Source organism: Enhydra lutris, unplaced genomic scaffold (genome assembly GCF_002288905.1).
Source record: "Enhydra lutris kenyoni isolate GAN:26980312 unplaced genomic scaffold, ASM228890v2 scaffoldscaffold60, whole genome shotgun sequence".
Classification (NCBI taxonomy): Eukaryota; Metazoa; Chordata; class Mammalia; order Carnivora; family Mustelidae; genus Enhydra; species Enhydra lutris.
In genome coordinates, this window is record NW_019154144.1 from 7,108,779 (window position 1) to 7,135,736 (window position 26,958).

Genomic DNA, 26,958 nt, shown 5'->3' on the forward strand with positions numbered 1-26,958 from the left:
ATCTGTGGGACACAGTAATGACTTGCAGTTTTGGTTTGAAGGATCTACCTTTACATAGTTTAGAAAAAGGGTTTTATAACGATTTACATTTGATGCCTTCGATCCAGGCTAGTTTCAAAGTAGTATTAGAGGTAATAAGTTTGCTTCCTTATCAATTTTTCCCTTATGATATAGTTATCTAGGCTTTCAAGGTTGCATACAGCTCTTTATAGTTTACAAAGCTTACTTAGAGAGTTATTTTTTCTACTAGACTGCAGTCTGCTTTTCTTTCCTTTTTTTTTTTTTTTTTTTTTTTAAGATTTATTAGAGAACGAGAGAGAAGGGGTATGGGCGGGGGCAAAGGAAGAGGGCCAAAGAGAATCTCAGGTAGACTCCCCTGTGAGGGTGGAACCCAAGACCCTGAGACCGTGATTGAGCTGAAATGGAGTGTCAGACGTTCAACCAGCTGAGCCACCCAGGAGCCTCTGCATTCTGCTTTTTTGAAACTATTCTCTCTTTATCCTAACTTCACCAATTGTTTTCATACATTTTACCAATTTGTTGCACTGGAAAAACTCCCATTTTGTCATGAGCTTTTGAAGTTCAAAACCTCAAATATTGGCAGTGTTTTAGAGGTCATTTTCCCAGTGTGGGCCTGTCACTTATTTTTATCTATTTAAGTAGTCAGAAGTTGGATTAGCATTTCTTAAGCTGCCATATCACACTTCCAGCTCGTGTTGAGCTTGTATAAAGTTTACGTTTTCTGTTCCCCCATTGTTTGTTTCCCCTATTTTGTACTTGTACAGTATTTTAAGGTAGTAATATGTTAGAATTGTACATGTATCTCAATTATAATTTTATTCTATTCATTTTTAAAATTATAACATTTGGAACTATTGATTTTTATCCAGATATTATTATTTCAGCCTTCTGCTTTCTGTATATTTTATAAAAATACATACTCTATTGTTATGGACGTAACGGACAGTGATGGTGACAAGAACAAAGAATAAAATTTTGTGGCATATTCAGCAAAATTTTAACATTCTCATTTTTTGAAATTAAATTTCAATCTGTGACTCATATTTCTGGAATTTTGAATTTATACCTATAAGATACTAATTAAATAACAATGTATACTTAAAAGTTTTAGTAAAAGTTAAATGTCATGTTTTGCCTCCATAAAGAAAATGAAATAGTAGTTTCTTGTACACTGATAACTTTAAAAATTTGAATGTCAGAACTGCCTTTTTATTTTACACAGGATGATAGCAAGCAGGCACAGTTCTTAGCTCTAGCTGTTGTTTACTTCATTTCGGTTCTGATGGTTTCCAAGTACCGTGACATATTAGAACCCCAGCGAGAGACTGCAAGAACTGGAAGCCAACCAGGTAGAAACATCAGACAAGAAATAAATTCGCCAACAAGTACAGGTACTATTTTTTTCTTAGTTATTTGAATTTTTATCATCATTTCTCTCCTTTTTGTTTTATTTTTACACCCAGTTTTAAACTAGTCCTACTGATGTTCACCTTAAGTATTTATAAGTAGGTGGTATGTAAATGCCAATTTAATACTCTTTAATTCCACAAAAATGTGTGAATTTCCATGATATTTGCTATATTCTCATTTTATCAGTGCAGTTTGGGTTTTAGTGTTTTCCATATGTTAATACAAATCATTTACTATTTAAGATGCAAATAACTGATACATTTTAAATATACTACTTTTTAACTATATGAACATGAAAGTAGGAGATTCTTATACAGTAGTTCAAGACCAAGAATAAGCCAAAATATAAATTATTACCGCCAAGTTTAAAGATAGCTTCTTTCTTGCTGGCTTATTCTCTCTCTCTCTCTTTCTCTGTATTTCTTTTGCTGTGTATAGTTATTTAAATATCTAAATATTCTGTCAGAGATTCATAATAAGCCAACATACATTCTAAACTATACCAAAGTTCCTTTAACTAAAATCAAAGACTTAAAGACAACAATGAACCATCTTGGATCATATTATCTCTCTTATTTAGAGAAGGTGTTCATGTTGTGGGAGTTCTTGCATTATCAGCTTTGCCTATTCTGCTTGAAAATAATAAATACACTTTCTGGCAGCTAGTATTTTAATATCACAGAGTGCCTTCTATCAGTCGCATTTCCTGCCATGTGTTTATATCCAGATTGTTTCTGGGTTGTTTGCAATGTATCCTTGGTAACCTAGTGGTTATTTCATATGCCACTGGATAAATTTGTAGCTGAAATTGTCTTTCCTAAATAAATGCATATGATATATAGGTAAAATGGATATTTAAAAAAGTGAGTAGAAATTAGTGGTCAAATCTCTGCATCTTGTTTTCCCTGAGCATATCATATCTCCTTTACCTTGTTTTTGTGGAAATATGGATTATGTTTTAACTATAATACTTTATTGTTGCATGCAGTATTTACTTTGAACACATAAACATGATGTTATTTCATCGTAGTATACTTTTAACTTTATTCTTCAAATTAAACATTATCCTACCATTCCAGTTTATGTCTTCTGACCACTTAAAACACTAAGGCTCTATTATGTTAATCAACTTTTGCTTCATTTTTAATGCATTCGTATCAGCTTTATATGTATAAAACAAGCAATACTGTAGTCAGCCTTCCAGTTCTGATTTTGTATGTGTATGTCTTCCTGTATGTTGCTAAAATTACTCTACTTAACAAGTGTCTGATTTCTCCTTTCTCTTAATACATAGCCTCTTTCCTTTCCCCAGAGATGCAGTCTTTATTGCTAGTACTGTTTGCATGTTGCAGTAATACAGAGTTGTCATGGATCTCCAGTGGACCATGTTGCAGGTTGTTACATGCTGGCTCAATTTGATTCCATGATTTTCTCTACAGTTGTGGTCATACCATCTATCCCTCATCCAAGTTTGAACCATGGATTCCTTGCCAAGTTAATTCCTGAGCAGAGCTTTGCCCACTCATTTTACAAAGGTAATATTGACCTCATCTCCTGACCTGTTTGGGTATTTGTATTTCATTAATTGTTCTACAATAAATATCCATAATGTAATTGTTTATAAACAAGTATACACTTCAGGTTTCATGGAGATATGATATGTTGTATTTACATTTGGCTCTTGAAAGCAAAATATAGTTTTTATATTTGTTTTCTTTACATTTCTTTAAGTATCACCTGTAAATTAAGGATACTTAATTATATGTTTTAGAATATTCACAGTGGTGGCATTCACTAGAGATTGCAGAAGAGTCACATCTTAGTAGTGGGACTAAAATAGCCCTAAAAGGAAGGCTGCTCTAGACTCACAAGAAAAAAAAAAAACAAACTTAAAAACAAGCCTTGAAAACATTAAATTGATCTCTCAGTTACTTTCCTTTCTGTCAGAGCAAAATTCTACCTCTCTTTAAAGGAATACATAAAGTTTTTCACTAAACAACATAAAATTCAATGTTAAGCATTCAATAACAAAAATTATTAAACATGAGAAGAATCAGGAAAATGTGATATATAAGCAAGGGGAAAAAATAATTCAATAGAAACAGATTCAGAAATGACAGAGATGGCAGAATTGCCAGATAAGAACATTAAAACAGCTATTATAAGTATGTTTAAAATGTTTTTCAGTCTAAAAGAAATAGTGAATGTAATGAGGAAAAAAATGGAAATTTTTTTAAAAAGAATCATTTGGAGTTTATAGAGATAAAAAATAAAATAGCTGATATGGTGTCTCTGGGTAAGGTTGACATAGGATTATTCTCTGCAGAATAGAGGATCGTAGTAGGCCGAATTCTGCTCTCCCTGTGCCATCCCACCCAAGATTTTCCCATGTACACACCCTGCATGATTCCTGGGAATATCTTGGCTCCTGTGACTATGTTGTATTACATGGCACAGTTGCTTTTAAGAGAAACTGATTGTCCATATCCATGACCTAATAACATGAGACCATAAAGGCAGAGCGTTTTCTCTGGCTGGTTACGGAAAAAGAAGTCAGAGAGACCGAGAGTGTGAAAGTGATTTGACTTGAAGTAAGTCCTTTGTTGCTGAGATGAAGGTGACTGCAGTTCAAAGACCTAAAATCCCCTTGTAGGAGCTTGAGAGCGCTGCATGGCTGGCAATCAGCAAGTAAGTGGCGGACTTAGCCCACGGCAACAAAGAACGGAATTCCTCCAGTAACCTGAGTGAGTTTAAAGAGGACCCTGCACTCCGGATGATACCCTAGTTCAATGTTTTCTATATATTGGCTAATAATATGGAAGACCAATTTACAGAACACATAGAGCAGTGAACTATTTTTAGTTACATCTTGGTGAAGGCACAGATTTTTTTTTCAATAAATGTGCAACCTTTGAACATCATGATGAAATAAAGGAAAAATTCTTTTCAGCTTTATTGCTTACAGACATCTAGCTATGAACTAAGAAGAATTAGATTAAATTAGATTAGATAAAAAATCTGGAGGGCTTTGTGTGTGTGTGTGTAGAGGTGTTCCAGAGGCTTAGCTGTAGTGCCTGGAAAATATTCTAGAATAGTTACCCAGAGTAAGGAGCCTGTATCAGAATATCAATGTACTTCTTTCTTTATCAAGAAAATCTTATGAAAACAACATTAGCTCAACTGCACAGTGTTCTTACTGGCATAATAAAATTTTGAGTTACTTTAAGACTGTTGTGGTGAATTTGCTATTTTCTTTTCTATGTAGTAATGTGGAAGCTGATTATAAATAACTGGTATGGTGTTCTGTGGTATGATGGGTATTGAAAGGCAGAAATCTTGTTGATGATATTGGAACAAGAGTCAACTCTTGGTGTTTACTCTTACAGAGTAAGAAACCAGTTTGATTCCGTTCTTTAAAGACTAGTAAAACTGGCTTCTTGGTCAGACCTGTAAAATATTTTTAATGAATTCAGTACTTATAAATGGGGAATGATTGCAACATGTTTTTTTTAGTAGCAGAAAAGCTCAAAGGACAAAAAGTTAGAATCTTAGAAGTGTACAATTTCTATGACTTTTTCATTACTTAAAAATTATTATTTAATATAATTATCAAGAAATTATCTTGATCTGTAAGGATGATTTTGATTTTGCTCATCCTTTAAAATTTATCTCCTGACATTTTATGTATTTGATAGAATGTTTTGTGTTTAATTTTCCACCAGAAGAAAATTCATACATAAGAGATTCACAAAACTGGAATTCATTGCTTTCATTGAAATATAATTTGTATTTGATTATAACAGTACAAGATAAGTTACTGGAATGGGCATTAATGAGCATTGAGGGAAATTTTGAAGACACAGCATTTCTGTTTTCATTTTGGATAAAAGCTTAAAATGAATATTCTGAGCTTTCTGAGTTTTCATTCCATGAACATACCTCTGTGACACTATTTCCTCTACTCTGCACGATATTAAAATAAAACAAAAACAGCTTAGCTATATGTTATTCCCATGAGTGGCATTATTGCCAGTTCAACTTGGATTAAATAAGTTAACAAGCAAAAAGCTCTCACTGTCACATTATCAACCTTAAATATTTATATTCCCAGTGTTTGTATAAAACATTTATATAGGAGTCTATTTTAGAGAATCACTCTTCTGCTTAAAACTTTGTTTGTTTATGATTTGTAATGGGAAAAAGTCAAAAGTATAATAACATTTGTATATATTGGTCACCTATACACACACTTTCAGTGAACAGCATGATGAACAGTTTTATAATTATTTTCTTTTCCCAATGTTATCTTTGTTCTGATCAAGTTGAAATTTATTTTTTTCTAGAGAGTCAAATAATAAAAACATTTGGGCTTTTGTTTTGTGTACTTAATTTTTAAAATTATTTTAAATTCATTTTCAGAATGTCAGTCAGTGATGGATTTTTAAAAAGGTGAATTTTCGCAGATAGTTTAAGAAGCACTGATTTGGACTACTGTTCAACTCCTTCACATTTTACTTTCTCCTTTCAGCTCATTATTGAGCTTTTTAAAAAGTTCTTAACTAGCTCTCGGGCCTCTCTCTCTTTTTTTTTTTTAATCTTTGATAGTCCCTCAGTTCAAAGTCTCATCTCTTTTTGGAGCATTGCTATAGTTTCTTCTTTGGATTTCTTTTCTTTAGTCATTTAGTCTGTTACTGATGACAGTAAAAAGTAACACTAATGTATATAATAAAGTAATGAAACATACTTTATATTTAATATTATACATTCATATAATAAATATTTTATAGTATACAATATAACAAATATAATAAAGCAGTGTTTCTTTCTAAAAATTTTTAAAGGCTTCTTATAATTTAGGGAACAAAATTAAAATGTGTTACAGTGGCATACTACTTTAGTTCTAATTTACCCGGATTATACAATTGCCTCCAAAGTAGTTACCTCTTTTTTTACTGATCTTTATTTGATTTATTGCAATTTTGCTAAAATTTGTTTTAAAATGTAAATGATATTGGTTCTTTTTTTTTTTTTTTAATTTTCTGGTAGCATCTAGAGTAAAAATATCACATAGCCTTCTCCGTTCTTTAATAATTACAAGCACTGTCCTGCCTCTTGATCTTTGTATTTCGTTTCTGGTTTTTAGTTTGCTCTCTTCCCTATTTTTTACATGACTGATGCATTTTCATCCTTCAGGTGTCTCCCTGAAGGCGCTCACCTCACATAGGTCTTCCTGATTGCTGTAGCTGAGTAGCTTCCTCCACATGACCAGCCTGTTCTCTACCACTACATCTTCTTCATTTCCTTTTTTGCACTGACACAATTTATGTATTTGTTTAGTTGCTTATTGAATGTGTACTTCAAGAGCATAGTCCCTGAGACCTAGCATGGTGCTCAGAACTTAATATATCAAATATTTGTTAGTAGATGAGTAAGCCAGTGAGAAAGCTAACCAGTTTTTTAAAAATAAAATGTATTTTATGATAGCCATAAAATGTATTTCATTATCAAACATTTTAAAAATACGGACAAGAAACTTTTATTGATAACTTAGTCTAGAAGCTGTAGAAGCTTTCTATTAATCATTTCAATTTAGGTTTAATAAGAATAAAGTTAATATTTAGGTGAACTTAAAAATAAGTATGTTGGTTTTCATCTAACAATTCATTATTAGGGAAAAGAATTAACACTGGAAATAAAATAGTTAATATAGTACGGTTAAAAGAAGAGGTGTATGGCATGATTGGTCTATAAATAAGCTGGAATTTGTATGAATGCTTCTTATAGTATATTACATATAGTATCATATATATTAGTATATAGTACTGTATATGTTATATAGTATATTATAAATGCAACTTTTCTAGTCAAATGGAAGTATCATTTGGCAAATGGTATCTAGTTTACCAAGTGGGCAACCATTTGAAAAGATCAATTTATATCCTTATCTCATCTATTATGCCAGATCTACTTCATGTGCATTAAATTTAAAGGTAAAAATGAAACTAACCATAATTCAAGACAATTAAAGTTAATATTTGTATAAAAAGGTATTTTAAATTGTATCATCAAAAGCTAAAGTTTAAAGTAAAAGATATGAGTAAATCAAAGTTTTATATATCTCCATGTCTGAAAATATCAACCAAATTTAAAACAAATGCAAACAAGAGAACTTTTATATGTATGTGATGAAAGTTAATAACCTTAATGAAGAGAGAGCTCTTAAAGATCAATTAAAAGAATGTATCATGCTAAGGGAAACATGTAGAAAGCATCAAAACAGTTAACAAAAGAAAAGCATTGTACAGTAAAGATAAGGAAAATATATTTAAATCTAATAACCAAATTTATATTGAAGGAAAAATATACATTGATCCTGTGTGGCTCAGTCAGTTAAACATCCAACTCTTGATTCTGGCTCAGGTCATCATATCAAGGTCGTGAGGTAGAGCTCCACATTAGACTACCCTGCTGGAGATTCTTTCTGCCCATCCCCCTCCCCTCCACGTGTGTGTGTGTGTGTGTGTGTGTGTGTGTGTGTGTGAAATAAAACTTCAAGTATACATATATATATATCATAATTTGTAATTTGGACAAAATTTTGAAGGGTTAGAATGCAAAGATGTGCTCTTTACATAGCATAAAAATATTTATAACCCTTACGCTAGTAATTTTACATTTAGAATTGTATCTTAAGGAAACAATTAAGGTTATGCCAATAATTTGTATAGAAATATTTTTACCATTAAGTTTTTATTGTATGTTTAGAAATAAAGTTAATATTTATTAAGTAAATTATTACATTCATATCAACTGCAGACTTTTTCAGTATTACAAATTTATTTTCTCTTGCTTTTGAAATCATTTTTAATGTATCCATTGTAATCCATTATGTGGATGCATTATAATTTATAAGTACTCTAAAACACTATCATCATAATATTTATAGAGTTTTTATTGGATACTGATGTTGCATAATATATATTGTATTTATTTATATGTAAAAATCATGCACAGGTATTCCTAGCAAATATTTCTTAGTTTTATGTCAACTTTTTGAAATAAGTGTCTGTTTTTGGTATTAATATAGGTACCAACAAAAGCCTTTCCCTCCTCTTTCTTCTTTTTCTTCCATCTCTAATTTACTCTTTGTTTCTTTGTGATCCCTTTTTTATGTATTTGTTGAATAAATGAATGGTTTCCTATTACATCCTAGTTGCTGGGAATATATAATAGTGAACAAAGAGTCCATGTCTTTATGAATAACATTCTTGCAAGGTAGATACATTTATAGAAACCACACACTTAAACATATAATTGCAAGTTGCTGCATTCTACGAATAAAATTACTGACTGTTATAAGAAACTACAAAAGAAGAAACCTAATTTAATTTGGGGGTTGGGGATGACTTTTCACAGAAGAGACATTTAAACCAGCAACAAAAAGATGAGTTCAGGGACATCTAGGTGGCTCGATCAGTCAAGTATCTGCCTTAAGGCTCAGGTCATGATCCCAGGGTTCTGGAATCGAGTCCCCCATCAGGTTTCTTGCTCAGCGGGGAGCCTGCTTCTCCCTCTTCCTGCTGCTCTCCCTGCTTGTGCTCTGTTGCTCTGACAAATAAATAAAATCTTCATTTTAAGTCTAATACGGATTGGGCCAGGCTAAAATCAAGGTTTCATCAACACTGCATGCCTTTCTGGAGGCTGTTGAGAAGAATCCATTTTCTTCGACTTTTAGCTTCTAGAGACCACCCATAATCCTTGACCCCTGGCTTTCTTCCTTCTCCCTCCGTCCTTAAAACCTGGAACAATGTATCTTTCAGACTGTTCTTCTGTAGTGATATCCTCCTCTGAGCACAGCGAGGAAGGGTTTTCTTCCTCTGTGGACTCATTAGATTAGATTGAGCCCACCTGGATAATCCAGGATGGTCTTCCCTTTGCAAAGCCCTCCCATTTAATGTCCTTCTTACTGTATGTGGTGACAGTCATAGGTTATGAGAGTTAGGGCATGGACATCTTTAAGGAGAGTGTTCATTATTTTGTCTACTGTTAAGTATCATAATCTGCTTACAATTTTACAAGAGCATTTTGGGTATAATGAGGGAATAGATTAAAGAGGGCAACGAGGGAATCTGGATAAACCAATTGGAGACTGTTGCTCTCTAGGTAAGTGATGCTATTGCTTAGCACAAAGGTGTGGTGGCAGTGGAGGCTGAAGAGGAAGATAAATTAGACATATCTTGGAGGTAAAAGTGAAAGTATCTGGTAATAGATTGGATGTGGGGCATAGGGTATACTAAGTTTTCAAAGAGAATACCTGGCTATCTGTCTGAAGTTCTGAGATCAAATGGCTATTTATCAAAGCAAAGAATACTGTTAAGAAAGGTTGAATAGAATGACACTTCTGTTCTCTGCATGTTTTTACATCTAAAGCTAGTCTCTTGTAAGCAGCATATAGATTTTTCCTGTTTTTGTTTTGTTTTGTTTTCAACCCATTAAGCCACTCTGTATCTTTGGATTGGATAATTTAATTTACCCATGTCTGATGCCCAATGTTTTGTGGCCGCCACCCAGGAAAAACCTCTTGACCACTTGGGTCTGAACACCAGAAGAGCTTATGTTCCTGGTATTATGGGATTGTAATAATCTGTGTCACCCAGAAAAGAGCTTATGCCCCAGTCTGGTGTCCAATTTTGCAACTGTTGTCAGGGACAAGTGTGTATCACCTGTCTCTGGCAACTTATGCTTGTGAGTTTAACAGGGCTGCAACCAATGAGGAAAGAGTTCTTAAACAGCTACCACCCACAGGGCACAGCTAGAGGCAGCAGACCCAGGAACTCTATCTTCCTGAGAAGAAGGCTTATTAGTTAATCATGCTACACCCGGAGGGGCAGTCTTCTAATTAAACATGCATCTAATGGCTGATTGTAATCATTTCCAGAGACCTCAGAGGGCAGGGACCATCTTTGCCTGCTCTCTGCTGCTCTCCAGAGCATGAGTATCTCCCAGAGTGGAGTTTTACATGTCTCTAGTGCCCTGGTTTTTATGTCTATTGCTCTGTTTTCTGCAGCTGCTCACCCAAGAGATGCCCTTGCTCACCTGGCTTTTGTGGGTAGGGGAGTTTTCGTTTCTGGGTCCCACGGGACTCTGCCAATCTGGGTGACAGTTCTTGGCAGGATGCCACTCCCAACCATACCCTCTAGTCTTTCTGTAAAGGAGGCCTATTTGCTTGTCCTGGAGCTTGGCCTTAGGCACGTTTCATATGGCCTGTGGAGTTGATCCTAGGGCATATAGGCTATGGATGCCACCTTGGCACTTTTCTTCTTTCTGGCTTCAGCTTACTGGTATCTCTCAGGAAGGAGCATATGCACTCATCCCAGATCCCTGGTGTTTGCAATTGCCACTCAGGGGACACTGCCTGTTCATCTGGTTCTCATGGCCAGTGGGGCTTACAATTTTGGTTCCACAGAACTATATATATTTTCATACTTTAAAGAGCTCCTGCCCAAGGGTCTGTCAGTCTAATTAACTGGATCATCTAATTAAGGATACTGGCAAGTCTTAGCACTTCATCAACTATGGCAGCTTTTAAAACACAGTGGGCTGCTTGGACAAGTACAAAGATTTGAGAGACAGCAGAGAGCTGGGCCTTTGGGTTGAATGCAAGATTCATATCTTATAGGAGCCCACACCTTCAAGCCTGGGAGGGGTGGTTGTTTCATGTAATGCATTAGAAACCAAGACAGAGAGGCAAGCAAAATGAAGAAACGGATGAATACATTCTAAATGAAAGAAAAAGATAAAACCTTAGAAAGTAATGAAATACAGAAAAGTAATTTACCTGATAAAAAATAATGGTCATAAAGATGCTCATTGAACTGGGAAGAAGAATGTGTGAATATAGTGAGAACTTCAACAAAGAGATGGAGAAAATAGGAAAGAACCAGTTAGAATTTACAGAACTAAAGGAAAAAACTTTAAAATTAGAGTGGTTCAACGACAGACTAGATGAAACAGAGAAGGAATAAGTCAACTCAAAGACAAGGTGGTAGAACTCCTATTATCCGAGTAGCAAAACATAAAAAAAGAGTGAAGATAATGTAATGTTTGTATGAGAAAACATCAGAACACATTAACATTTCTGTTATAGGATTTCCAGAAGGAGAAGAGAGAGAGAAAGAAATCTTACTTGAAGAAGTAATGGCTGAAAACTTCCCTAACCCGGGGAAGGAAAAAGATAATCTGGATATATTAATTTTAAGATGTTTGTGGAAATCTAAGTCTTTGAAAAGCTGAATTAAGGAAGGAGAGTAGAAGTGATAGACTGACAAGTTTCTTAATCCTTACAGCATACTTAAGATCTACATTTTTCACGTGCAATCCCTGCAATTCTGGAAATGTAACTAATTTTTCCAAGATAACATGGAAAATTAGTTAAGTTGTGGAGCCAGAACTTTGATCAATTCGATTGCATTGCCATGATCTTTCAGTTATGACATAGTCCTTCCAGAAAGGAAGGAACAATAACCAAAGTAGCCTAAGGGCTAGAAATATAAGGGGATGTTGGGTTGAGAAGTTGTTCTGTTATGATAGGAGATACTGGTTTGCAGATAGTAGAGAGGCCAGAGCTAGGAAAGATAGAAGTTGAAAATGAGTAGAGAGAATAACTGATAGATGGCTTGGCTCTATATTTTCTTAAAGGGTATGGCGATGGTGGTGATGGTAACAGTAAAATCAATAATGGCAGTAGCAAGTACAAAAATTTATAGTGAGGTTACTAAATGCCAGGCACTATTCACAAATTATGTTCTTTAGCCATCACAACTGTGTAATGTATAATGTGTACTCTATAATGTGTGTATGGTTACTATGCCAGTTCTACAAATAAAAGATTGAGACTGAGAAAGCTTCAGTGGCTCTTATGATATCACAAAGCTAAGAAGAGATAAACAAGACTTTACTGAAAGTCAAATGGTCTTAATTGCAAAGCCTGAACTCTTAACCATGTATAACATGCACATCATGGCTTATCTGATAGATATTAACAGAATTGTACTGTTATTTGGCTGCTCCTTTTTTTCCTGCAACTGAAGACAACTTTTAGGCATATATGTTGGCATTTTATTATTAGTGTTAATGATTGCCTCCATAATACTACAGAAATGCATGATGTATTTTAATAGGAAAGTGGTGTTTTTTGTTTTTTGGGTTTTTGTTTTTTTTTTTTTTTTAGAAGAGAAGTGATAAAGAATACTACAGCAAGCTAGGTTAAAGGAAAGGCAAAATATGTATGTATGAATATTTGATAATTGATACTCTACTCAAAATGTACAAATTGGAATTATAAACATTCCTTAGAGGTAGGACTTCTGAAAGAGTGCAGTAAGGACCTCCAAAGAACTGCTCCTCCAAAAAACAGTGAGAACACTAGCAAAAATTGTTGAAATCATTTTTCCCGTTCACTGGAAAGTAACCAAAGGCTTACAACAATCCAGAGAGCGCTAATTCAAGAAAAACTACAGAAGTCTTTATGAGAATAGTAGGCTTTTTGTGATTTAGCTTGCTCTGTTAGTATCCAGTTCTCCTCAGCTCTGTGCTGTCCTTGAAAATCCATATCCAGAAAATTGTAGTAGCTGTGAAAACCAGCAACATAGCAGCCCTGGAAGGAGGTCAGTTATGTTTGGAGTTTTCAGAAAGTCCACTGAGCACTGTATCTGACCTGTCTGGAAGCACCCTGGTAAAGCTTCATTCACAGAGCTTGTCATTATTTAACCTGATCAGAGCTTGCCTGATGAAGTCCTGGATATTTTTTTGAAATAATCAGCAGCATCTTTTTTAAAAATATTGGAACTGCCCAAGGTGGCAGTACCAGTTGGGCTAAGTAGGAACCTTACCAAAAGCCTAAAAGGAAAACCTGAGAATGAGATATCCATACTCTGGGCTGTATTCAGGTCCAGGAAAGACCTGAGAAAGCCCCAGTCACTCATCTCTGGGTAACCTTGAAGGCTCTGTTCAAGCAAGAAATGAAGGCTGAGGGAGAGTATTGAAAGCATGCCCTACTGCACATCCAAAGCCTCTGGCAAAGAGTGGAAGATGTACTGGTGCAAGATAAGTAAAGCAGTCTCTGTCTAGTCATTAGCTGATCACTAAGCTAACTGAACAGAAACTTCTGTGGCTGCAGGTGTTATGGGAATATCAAGAAATATCAAACAAAATTCTATAAAAATTTATAGTAGAATTTTATAGAATTTGTTTGGAAAAGTCAATAAATAAGCAGAACAACAGTGAGCCGTGTGGGAAGGGTCTGATTTCCAAGATTTCCACATTATATTTAAAATTTTCCAACAAAAATTTTTTGACACTTGTAAAGAAAGAGGAAAGGATGGCCAATTCACAGGGGGAAAAAACAGTCCTTAGAAACTGCCCCTGAGGAAGCCCTGATGTTGGACTGACTAGATAAATATTTTAAACCAGCTGTTGTAGAAATGCTCAAGTAATTAAAGGAACACTTTTTTTTTAAAGAATTAAAAATATGAGAGTGATGTCTCACCAAAGAGTATCAGTAAAGAAATATAGAAAAGAATTCAGTAGCAATCTGGAGTTGAAAATTATAATAAATAAGAATTCATTAGAAGGGTACAACAGAATATTTGAGTTGGCACAAGAAGGAATCAACATACTTGAAGACAGGTCAATTGCTGTTATCTTACTCTGAGGAACAGAATGAAGAGAAGAATGAAGAAAAGTGGAATGAGAAAAGGGGAGAGCCTCAGGGACGTGTGAGACACCATCAAGTGAACCAACATACAAATAATGGGAGCCTAAGAGAAGACAAGAGGCAGAAATGGGAAGAAAGAATTTTTGAAGAAAAAGTGGCCTGAAAACTTTCCAAATTTGATGAAAATCATTAGCATGCACATCCAAAAAGCATGTATTCCAACTAAGATAAACTCAAACAGATCTATACATTATAATAAGAACATTAATTAGAAATACCTTTTGGCTCTTAATTGTTTCTCCTGAATTGTAATTTTGTCTGTTACGGGTATATTCATTGATAATACCGAATTCCTGAAGTTGTATTCTTATATATTTAATGTAACAAACAAAATTAAATCATATGTAAATAATTGCAAAAAAACTACTCAGTGCTTTTGCAGTCTTTGTTGTGTAAAATGAATAATAACGATTTTAAATCTTATATATGGCAGCTTTTTCTTTCTTGGAATTCAGGTAAATTTTTGTGTGACTTGGCATTTTGGGATTTAATATAAACAAAAAAAAATACAAGTTACTTATAGTTTTTTATATTTTAAATTACTCTAAGGTGATTTATTTTGCTTAGTATTACTACTTGAGCAAATAATTAATAAGATTTTTAGTGATATACAAAAAGGAGCTATATGTTCCTTTAATGTTATTTCTTACTTAAGTAGTTTGGAAAATAGCAATTTGAATAATTTAATAGGTAAGACATTGAAACACTTTATACATCACTGTAAGAACAAGATTTTTCAAAAAATATTGTGATAAATGAGGTCCCATACAGAAATCATATCATCTGCTGCAGTTAACCCTACATGTTTCCTAAAATATATTAGATGGACTCATTAGGTTCAATGAAAATCAGTAAGAAAAAGAGGCATCTGGCATCCAGCTCCATGTTTCTGATAAGGTTAAGATCACTCAGACCAGTCATGTTTCTGCTTTGGGTACTAACGTGCCTCTTGCTGTAGAAACTGATGAAGAACGATCGAAAAATTACAAATCAATGAGCTTTTGAACTACTGATCTCTTCTTTATTTGCAATTACTATTATAAAATTTTCCATTGGTGTTTATTTTTATTTCTACATAATAAGATCATAAATTATGCTTTGCAAAGTTTACTGATTTGAATAGAATTCTTATTGAAATATCAAAAACCGCTTCATTTTGAAATCCTTGATTTATCAGTCACAGTAAACATAAAATTAGAATTATATTACTGTGTAAATATTTTAATGAGTCATTTGAAAATATTCCAATATTCAATTTTAATAAACTTAATTGCATTTTATAATTAAGAGGTCAACATTTATATTGGAGTTTCAAGTATCTAGTTAGTGAGTTATAGATTGTCATTGTTCCCTAAGAGTTCATTGAATGGAAAAGCAAAAAATTATGTAGTTGATGGAAAAATCTTATTATATGGTACCTTGTGGACACTAAATCAAGGATTTTAATTTAGATATTCTGTTTTTAGCAAAATTCTTATATTTCAGGTTCCTATACTGTTTATATTTTTGTGTAGTTCTTAATGTAAAACATGCCATAAATAAAGACACTGAAACCTCACATTAGGATAAAGTGAACCCTAGGCCAAATCTGTAAATCAGCCAAGTTCAGACTAGGTGCTAGATTTGACTATATGCCTTTTGAGAATTAAATTCTGAAAGAAAATTTAGCCCATGCTGGTAACCATGCCACTGTGATTTCTTGTTAGAGTTCTTATTTTGTTTCTGCATTTACATTTTCTGTCCTATTGTTGTAGAAGATATTTAATTTCTACTTAATTGCTATTTAATTTTCGACTAATTTTCTACCATAACTGATATTACTCCCCAAATATATAATATATAAATGCAAACATGCATTAAATAAATTCAGTAATACCTCCAATAGAGGCAGTAACTGCCCTAGCAATTGTTCTCATTCTTTATTCCCAGCTTACTTCATCAACTTTTGAAGTATCAATTATCATCTCAGTTTGAATAATCCCAAAATACATGGCTGTATTTCTTTTGATTCAACAGCTATAAATATTTCAGAGATTCTGCACTCAATTAATTTCAAATTTAACTCATTGTATTTCTGAACAGGAGCACCTTGGTGGTTCAGTTGGTTGAGTATCAGTCTCTTGGTTTCAGCTCAGGTCTTGATCTCAGGGTTGTGAGATCAAGTCCCATGTAGGGCTCCATGCTCAGTGGGGAATCTGCTTGATATTCTCTCCCTCTGCCCCACCCCCATTCTCACATACACATGTGTGCTTTCTCTCTTTCAAATATATAAATCTTTTTTTAAATTTTCTTTTTTTTTTTTTTTTAGATTTATTTATTTTAGAGTGAGTAAACAGGAGGTCAGAACAAGAGAGAGGGAGGGAAGGAGGAGAGAATCTCAAGCAGACTCCCCACTGAGCATGGAGCCCTACTTGGGCTTGATCTCAAAACCCTGAATCATGATCCAAACCAAAACCAAGAATTTGATGCTCAACTGACTGAACCAACCAGGCACTGTCCCCCACTAATATTTCTGAACAAAGTTGTTTATCTTTTGCTTTCTTCGTCACTTAGTGGCATGTCTCCATTGTTTTTCTTAAGCTAGATATTCCAGAAACATCTTCATTCTTTTCCTTCCTTTTTATCCCAAATGCTATTATTCAAAGTCTTAATTTTCTGTTACAGGTTTTATAAAAAATCTGTAACTATTACCTTACCTCTTACCTTTTCCTTCTCCAGTGCTTTGCCAGGAGTATTATTAAAATTACCTATCTTCTCAAAACTTTCATGCAGTTACCTTAATTTTTAGTCTTGGAACAATTAGGTTTCTAATACGTCTACCTGTTTTTCATGTTGGTTATCTGGTGTTTGAATATTATTGTCTTATTCTACTGATTAATCTTTTCTGTCAGTTCTAACATCCTTAAACAAACAAATAAAACTATTTAATAAAAATGAGGAAAATGACAATAAAACACTCAGTTGTGAGAGATGGGTATTTTTAGCCAATTTAAATGGATATTGTATATTAAGTTGAAAAATATGAAAATGTTATTTTTTTAAAGTAATGTATGTATCTAATACAGTTTGAATCAAAAGGAAAGGAGAATTGAAAGAAAATTTTCTTTTGGAAACTTGACAGAATTATTCTGAAATCTGGAAAAATAAATTCACATACTCAGTAAATTTGGATGTCATGACATTAATCTACATTTAAGACATTAACAAAACTGTTTTTAGAGTCTAAGAATCAAGACCTGTTGCTAAAGAAATCCCTCCACATTATGTTTAATCCTTTAGCATGTGTGTGTAAAACTTTGAAAAAATTATGATCCCACCCGAAAAATAGTATTACCAAAACAACATTTCTCTGTGTTTTTAGTAGAGACTTCACCAAAGGTTTTATGAGATGTTTTGCTGAAATCAAAATGGCATATTTCCTGTTGGGCAGTCTTCTGATTTCCTGTCCTAATAACATTTCAAAAGAAAGAAACAACCAATCAAAATATCAAAAATCTAAGGGCAGTTTTATAGAACTTACAGATGTTCATTTTGAAGAGATCTTAGAAATAACTTACTCTGCCCTTCTTGTTTTACAAAGGATAAACTTAAATATAAATCAGAGTAAATCAAGTACCTAACATTGAATAAGTATCTACTTCAAATAGGACCTGCAAGTAATTTACCTATAGTATCTTATTTTCTTCTTCCACATCACTTTATTAAGAGCTGTTATCCCTATTATACCTAGATTACATCAATTTTCAAGGTCATGATTTAGAATTTGATAACATTTTATTATATAGGGAACTTCATTGTATTAACATTTGTATAATGAGAATGATAGGCATATAACATTTTAAAGATGTTTTTCTGTTTTAATTGATAATGTATGTGTATTTCATATCTATATATATTTTATCTGCTTCAGTTTTCACAAATTGAAATTTATATTTATTCACAAAGAATGAGTATTCCAAAATAATTGTTCTTACAGGCACATATAGGGGCGCCTGGGTGGCTCAGTGGATTAAGCCGCTGCCTTCAGCTCAGGTCATGATCTCAGGGCGAGCCCCGCATTGGGCTCTCTGCTCAGCAGGGAGTCTGCTTCCTCCTCTCTCTCTGCCTGACTCTCTGCCTACTTGTGAGCTCTCTCTCTCTGTCAAATAGATAAATAAAATCTTAAAAAAAAAAAGGCACACATAAGCTAAATTCTTGAGGAACATTATTTTCTTATTAAAGTATTTATTCTTTTGAAATAATCATTTGGCATGCTTTTTGCTATTAACACTTCAGAATTTTAGGTGTAATATTATGTGATTTTAAAATAATATTTTTAACTAGTTTAAGTATTTTAACTATATATTATATTAATGGTTATTGAAGTACCAAAAAAGGTATAAAATGACTTTTTATTTTTAAGGTAATATTAGAGAAGTATAATAATTTCTCTTATATGTTTGGTAACTGACAAAGGATAAAGGGGAACTTAATATAATAATTATTTGTAAGTTGTTATAAGAAATTGTTATGGGTACTATTTCTCCACACTTTTAAAGACATCAGTTTTGAAATGCCACATGGCTTTTAAAAGAAATAGGGTTCTGTTGAGGCTTCCCGAACAAAATGACAGGTGTACATGGATGATATGTTTCAATCCAGTTGTGTTGTTATGCATATCCATTTAGCAGATTTTTCTTTGTTTCCCACAGGTCTTATTTTCTTTATTCCAGTATGTGAGAATATTTTATTAATAATACTGAATTTTCACTTGTGAAGCTTTTTGTTTAAACCAGTTTCTTTTATTACAGAAACTCCTGCTACATTTCCAGACACTATAAAGGAAAAAGAAACACCAACGCCTGGTGAAGATATTCAGCTAGAAAGTTCCATTCCACATACAGATTCAGGAATTGGAGAGGAACAAGTGGCTAGCATCCTGAATGGGGCAGAATTGGAGACGGGCACAGGCCCTGATGCCGTGAGTGAACTGTTATCCACTTTGTCATCTGAAGTGAAAAAATCACAGGAAAGCTTAACTGAGAACCCCAGTGAACTGTTGAAACCTGCACCATCCATATCTAGCATTAGTCAAACCAAAGGCATCAATGTCAAGGAGATCTTGAAAAGTCTTGTGGCTGCCCCAGTTGAAATTGCAGAATGTGGCCCTGAACCTATCCCATACCCAGACCCAGCATTGAAGAGAGAAGCGCAAGCTATTCTTCCTATGCAGTTTCATTCCTTTGACAGGTGGGTACCAAACTTATTATTCATAGTGCTCTAAACACAGAAGGAAAACTAGAGTTTATTTTTAAAAATATTAGGAGGAGCTCAAAAACCTTATATTTAGTAATATAAGTATTACTAAAATACAAAATTACTAAAATACTAAAATACAAAGAATATCAAATATCAATTTATATCAATATATATCAATTTATATCAATATAAAAACCAGATTGATCTCATAGTAAGACACTTAAATAATACATCTCAAAAAAGAAGTTTCAATATGGTATGCAAGGCAGCACGTTAAATTCAGAATAGGGAAATGCAGATTCTGATTATAATCCATCATCAGTGACTACACTACCTTGAGGAAGTGCTTTTATCTTTTTGGATTTAATTGTTTCATGGATAAAATGGGGGAGGGGTAATTCCTATCTCTCTGGTCTAATCTGGCTCTAAAGTTCCTGCATCATAATACTAAAAACTGTAATAACTGGTGGAGACTAAAGAAGCTTGCTTTAAGTAATAAAATTCAAATTCAAGTTTTTAAATCCAAGGATGGAAAAAATTTGAAAATGTGCATTATCATCTGAATATATGTGTGGAATTTTCAAAATCAATGTAAAGGCCATATTTTGAGGCATGTGTTTGAAAGTAAATATTGTTGAAAGGCATTTTAGGTTTCTAAACTATAAGGTGGCCCATATATCTGCACTCAAATGTTAAATCATACAAGGGTTTTTAGTTGAGACCAGACTTTACTCTGTTCCGTTATATATGCCATAAAAATGATAGTTCACAGAAGCAGGATAAAACATTTTAGAACCAAAGAATTTGTTCATGTAATTTATCCTACTATTTAAAAACTTATACAGCATTAGAAAGATTATTTGAGGTTAGTCATAATTACTAACAATAGTACTTAACATTGATGCTGGGACTAATATTTACATATTAGCATGTAAACTAAAGAATGTGTTTACCATCTGAATTAAATTGTGATTGAAGTTAAAAACACTTTCCCCCACCCAAAATTTATATGTGTGTGTAAGATGATTGGTAAGCAATTGTTTTTTAGAGAGAAAAATTCAAGTTAGAAAATCAAATGTTTCTTAAACTGGAGTGTCAAAAATAAACATATAGTCAAAATGTACTAGCTATTCTGTTTTACTTTTCCAAGATAGCCATACTGCTTTGTACATTTTTTAGTATTAAGTATTTAGTATTTAGTATTAAGTATTTAGTATTAAGGTATGGCAGTAAAGGCATTTTCAGTTAAGACAGATTATCTTTTTTATATTTAAATATTAATTAAACTTTACCTTTAAAGATTTTAACAACTGTTCTACAGATACTTCTTGAAAATTTTATTGTGAAAATATAAATAGCATCAGTCATCATGTCGATATGAAGATGGATAAAAACAGTGTTCTCTATATTGAACTTAGAGAGTAGTAAATGGAGATGAAATGTTTGCAAAAAATTGTCACACAAGTTAAAATGTGTTAAGTCTCAGAATTTTAAAAAACTAAAAAAGGAGGGGTTATAAAATGTAGGAAAATATTTTTTCTAACAGTTTGTGTTAATATTATATTTGGATATTCATTCATTCATATTAGATGTTGCTTATGCCATCTCAGATTGATGTCCTCTATTTCACGTATTCGGTTTATGTTCCCTGGATATATGTGCATGTGTCTTTATGAGTGTATGTAAACATGTGTATGTAAGTATCTGTAATTGTATATATTTATAAAAATGTTATAGTAATTTAACTTAGGATCATAAAAATTTTGTGTTCCACTTTTATATATTTAAAAAATAAATAAATAAATAAATTATATATTTAAATTTTGTTAGAATACAAAACAAATAAATACAGAGAATTATTCTGATTTGCATAAGGGAATCCAGTGAAATAAAAATTAAGTTCAACATTTTTTGTTTTAATTTGAATTATTGTTAGAACAATTTTTTCATTAAAACAACAAAAGTGCCAATATTCTCAGCTACTCAAGATTTATTATACTTTTGTGAATATTGCTTTAAAAAAAAATAGAACTTTCCATTTGTTCCTTGTAGCATTTGTGCAAAGTGCAGTGGGAGTGGGATCATTATTCTAAATTGCGTAAGTAGAAATGAAATCGAGGCACACAAAGCATACTTCAGTTCTTTTTAGGAAAAGGGTCTCTAGTGTAGTTAATATATGCAGTAGCTCAAGTACTATCAAATGTAAATGATGAGGTGATATTGATGAAAGGAGGGGATTGAGGTCTCAGGGGGCGCTGATGACGGATTGAACAGAAGCGGCCTTGCACTGCACGTAACTCAAGTCTGTCGTCTTCACTGCTCAAAGCCATAATGGGAGGTGGCAGTCTGAAATGAGTTGCCACGGCAAAGAGTATTATTTTTGAAATGCTTTCACACAAATCACTAGGCCCTGCATACAACTTAGTTTCATGCTTTAATGTCATCAGGAGGCACAAATTGGTGTGTCTAATTGTTTGCCACCTGCCAGCAAAATGAGCTGCCAGCCAGCCAGACGGGTTTGATTGTCTGTCAGCCATTCAATAGATTGAGAGTGACAACATCAAAAATTTAACTTCAAACTCTAGAGCTTTGAGCAGCTTTTCAGAGGCATCATCCCCACAAGTGCTTCTGGACAACTGCATTTTTCAATTATACTTCCAATATATTGCTACCATTTGCCTTATCTGTCTTAAGGTAGCTATAATTACATTATGAAGTATATAAACATATTTCTGAAGCACTAAAATCTGAAATCCAAGTTATGACATGTCTTTTAACATCAGATTGAATTCCTTGAAAATAGGATCCAAGATGACAGGAACACAGAATTATCATGGGTCTTACTCTACCAATAATGTATTTTTCATTTTTATCTTTAGTTGAAAAATAGCTACAGTCTTAGTTGCTCATTTCTCTGTAAGTAAATCATGCTTCCTGATAATATTGCTCAATCGCAATGGAGATCACCTAGGATTTTACTTTTGTTAACCAACAGTTTATTGGTTTTACTCTAAGCATGCTAACAATGTATTCTTTATACTCATTCTATACAGTAAATTTGAAAATAGCTTCCTAAAACAACTGATATAATTTGAGTTATGTTAACTTGTGTTCCACAAAGGGTGTTTCTCCCCACTTGGGATGGAGGATTTATGAATTTCAGTTGTGAGATTTATAATATTTTCTTTAGTTAGATTACAACCTCAATTTTAGAAACATTTAGACTTACCTAAAATAAAACTTTTCTTTCAGTATTATTTTCTCACATTGTATTATGAAATACTGTATAAATAGTCTTATTAACATATCTGGAAAGTACTGATGCTTTTTCCTCCATTTCTTCCAGTCATCACCTGTGCAAATTTTCATAAATGTCTGATTACACTGAGTGGCCCTAACAAATTTGTTTTTATGAATGTAAAGCGCTGAAAATGCTAGAGATTCTCTGGTACTGTTCTATAGTGAGGAAACACTGTATATAGAGAAAATACAGTTAGGAAATGATAACATTATCATGGTTTTATTTTGGACAGAAGTGCTTAATAATCTCATCATAGAACACATAAGCCAAATTGAGAAGTTTCCCAGCAATGCAATCTCTTTTGAGAGATTTAAATATAGATTTATTGTTTATAAAATAGCTGAGCTATATTTTTTATACATTAGTACCTGTGTAACTTTTAGGTTGGTGTAATGCTTTTCTCTAAAACCACCAATTAAGTTTTATCCTATCTTTTATGTTAAGATTGTAATATTATATGTCCACATGATTTTAATTTTTGGAGATTTTGGTATATATTTGTGATTTAGGTCAGTATTAATTCCCCAGGGATTTTTAAGCTATTTCTCCCCCCCCCACCCTTAGTTTGGACAAAAGATGGGGCAGGGGAAAGAGGACAATATGCTTCTTCCTTTTAACTGTTACTCTGTTTTAGAAAATTATTTTATGTCTTGGATATAACAAAAAACTCACAATTGTGTTGCTTCTCTGGATAACAAACATTGATCTTACATGATTTATATTTCATCTCTTTTGATTTTACAATCCCTCTTAACATTTAAATCACTGGGTTTGATAAGTTCAGACAGAATGTTCTGTATATTTTTCCATTCAAACCTAATTTCCTCACTTTCAAGTGTTTTATTCTCTGAATAAGAAAATCCCTAAAATAAAATTTGTAAATATTATAGGACCAAAAAAGCAATATAGATAGCCTTTATATTATTAAACTTAAAGGATAAGATTTGGGTAGCTATTTTCTCTCTAGCTTTTTAATATTATCATTTTTAACATTAATGCTAAGGATGACAATTTAGGGAAAATAATAAAGAAATGTTTGATATAAATGATGGAATCTACCTACATTGATTAAAGATTATTAAAAATTATAATTACTGCTGAGGACTTCCATTTCTCTTTCTTTACTAATTTTTGTGAAGTGTTTTGCTTGTATCACTTAAAGGATGAACAAGTAATTGTAAGCCAAATTGATTAAAAGTCTGCCAACCTTTACATTTCAAGGTATCTATGAAGTCTAGGCACTGAAATTCCAGCTTTCATTATGCTCCAGGTGTCCTGGGTGTAGTATTTTAAGGCCAGTTGCCAGAAGATGCAGTTTTGACTAAGCATGGTGGTATCCTAATGTCCCTAATGTTGCCTTTGTCTCTCCTGGCATTTACACAGACAAGTCAGTGAGCTGAAAAAGTATCTCTCTTTAAGGAGTAGATTAATGAAATACTCGATTATTTCTTAAACATATTTTTTCATTGGTATTCTAAATATTTTACAAAATAAAGACATACAAGACAGGAAAATGTCATAGCAGTAGCCTTGTGATTTCTGATGAGCTGCAATAAATTGTACTATCAGCCTAAAGTCAGTAACATTGTTTCTTTCCTAAGCTTCAATTTTTTCTTTCCAGATAAATTTTTAGCATTTATATAAGCCTTGTTAGGGAAGAGTGTTAATCTGGAAATTAGGAGAATCAGTCATTAATAATGGATCTCAATAATAATAATAATAATAATAATGGATTACAAAATTAGTTGTGTGATGTTACTTTTATTCTCTTTGGCTTTCTCAGCATATAAAATAATGCATTATTTCTTAAAAGTCCCATAAAGTTCCAAACCCTATCATAAATGAAATGATCTTGTAATTAGTCTCAAAAAAGTAGCAGATAGCTATTTTTGAACTTGGTTAAAAGACCAGAGTTCCAGAAAAGATAGGACATGTCCATTCCCAAAGCTATCAGCTCACTTTAGGCCCTCAGTATCTCTGAAGTGGATTCTTTGTCTTATCTCCTAACTGGCCTCACTATTTCCAGGTCTCCGCCACCCCAGCCAGTGTATCTTCCACATTTCTGCCAGGGTCATTTTTCTTAAATGCAAAACTAATAAAAATTCTGAAATAATTTTTGCTTATTACAAAATATATTACAAAATAAAAGATGATGAACTTCTTAGTTTGAAATGTCCTTACCTTTTATCAGTGATAAGGATGTATTTTCAGTTCCTTCAGTCTACTATGTTTTTTTCCTATCCCTTTGCCTCACTAAGGCTTTATTACTGAACTTTTTCTCCTCTTGGCTAATTCCTATTGTGCTACTTTTAGATTCAGCTCACTGTTCCCAGATAATGCACATCCTTTGTGTTCCTGAAAGATCCTGTGCATAACTTTGATCAAAGCAGTTATTGAGATATATTGCACAGTTGATTTGTTGGTTTCTTGAATTTCCTTCAGGTATCTCTAAGGCATGGGTTATATCTTACTTTCTTTTTATCCCTCAAACTTGTCAGGGAAGTTGTATTCCTTTAACCCGTCAGTGCTCAATAAGTGTTACAGAAAAGAGAGAGGGAGCAGAAAGAAGAAAGGGATTCTTTTAGGGTGTCACAAATAATTACAAAACTCACTTGCCTTGATGAGTCACTATTGAAAAACTCTTATCTTCACTATCTTACTTTATACATAGGCCAAATCTCGAATATACAGATAAAGTAAGAATCTTTTTATAAGAGTCACAGAAATAATTAATGAACTCTCAAGACTCTGTCCTTGAACCACTTCTCCTATCCACTTGCACTCACTTCTTCGGTGATTTCATCCAATTTCCTGACATTAATTAGCATTTACGTTGATGATTCCCAAATTTATGTCTCAGCCCAGTCCTCTCTCCTCAAGTAGAGACTCCTCTATCCAATAGTTTTTTCAACATATTTGGATGATTAATAACTGCTCCAACCATGTTCACCCCTATCTTAGTTAATGGCAGCTCTGCCCTTCATGGTGCTTAAGGCAAAAATCTTTACATCATCTTTGGCTTTTCTCTCACACTCACATCCAGTCTTCTGCAAATGCTGTTTTCTCTGCCTTCTTAATATAGTCAAAAGATTGACTATATTTTGCCATTCCGATCCAAACTACATCATTTCTTGCTTGGTTTATTACACTAAATTCCTAACTAGTCTTCCACTACTTTCCCTTTCCCCATTAAATGTATCCTTAATACAACTGCCAGAATGGTCCTGCTTAACCTGAAATAAAATTCCTCCCTTGTTCATAAGGTTTTAGTAGCTTCTGATCCACTGTGAGAAAAAGCCAACGTCTTTACAATGGACTATAAGGACCTATGATCAGAACCCCACTTACCTTGGTCTCACCTCTTACAAGCCTCCACGTCTTCTACTCACACTAGCCTTCTTCCTGGTCCCACTACCTGTGACACTTTTTTTTTTGCTTTTGCTTTTATTTTTTTTCTTTATTTTATTATGTTATTCACCATACATTACATCATTAATTTTTGGTGTAGTGTTCCATGATTCGTTGTTTGCATGTAACACCCAGTGCTCCATGCAATGCATGCCCTCCTTAATACCATCTCTGAGCTAGCCCATCCCCCCACGCCTGAAACCTTCAGTTTGTTTCCCGTAGTCCATAGTCTTTCATGGTTTGTTGAGACCTTACCAGTTTAGCCAGTTAGAATGGCCAAAATTGACAAGGCAAGAAACAACATATATTGGAAAGGATTTGGGAAAAAGGGAACCCTATTACACTGTTAGTGGGAATGCAAGCTGGTGCAGCCACATTGGAAAACAGTGTGGAAATTCTTAAAAAAATTAAAAATAGAACTACCTGAAGACCCAGCAATTGCACTGCTGGGTATTTACCCGAAAGACACAGATGTGGTAAAAAGAAGGGCCATAGGCGCCCCAATAGCAGCAATGTCCACAATAGCTAAACTGTGGAAAGAGCCAAGATACCCCTTCAACAGGCGAATGGATAAAGAAGATGTGGTCCATATACACAATGGAATATTACTCAGCCTTCAGAAAGGATGAAAGCCCAACTTTTGCGTAACATGGACGGGACTGGAGGAGTTTATGCTGAGTGAAATAAGTTAAGCAGAGAAAAACAATTTTCATGTGGTTTCATTTATAATTTGTGGAACATAAGGAATAGCATGGAGGACATTAGGAGAAGGAAACAAGCCATGCCTGTGACAGTCTTACACTCT

At 33.4% G+C, this 26,958-nt stretch overlaps 1 protein-coding gene across 4 annotated transcripts in view; it reads left to right on the plus strand.

The window, feature by feature from the left end:
- Nucleotides 1–26,958, plus strand: part of LOC111158523 (neurobeachin) — a 672,328-nt gene that overhangs the window by 232,135 nt on the left and 413,235 nt on the right. For 3 of the 4 annotated variants that reach the window (XM_022520602.1, XM_022520603.1, XM_022520604.1), the window contains exons 29-31: nucleotides 1,244–1,412; nucleotides 2,871–2,966; nucleotides 18,997–19,435. In XM_022520602.1, coding sequence (XP_022376310.1) covers nucleotides 1,244–1,412; nucleotides 2,871–2,966; nucleotides 18,997–19,435 — 704 coding nt within the window. The remainder of the gene's footprint in view (nucleotides 1–1,243; nucleotides 1,413–2,870; nucleotides 2,967–18,996; nucleotides 19,436–26,958) is intronic. The other variant, XM_022520605.1, reaches the window with a different exon arrangement.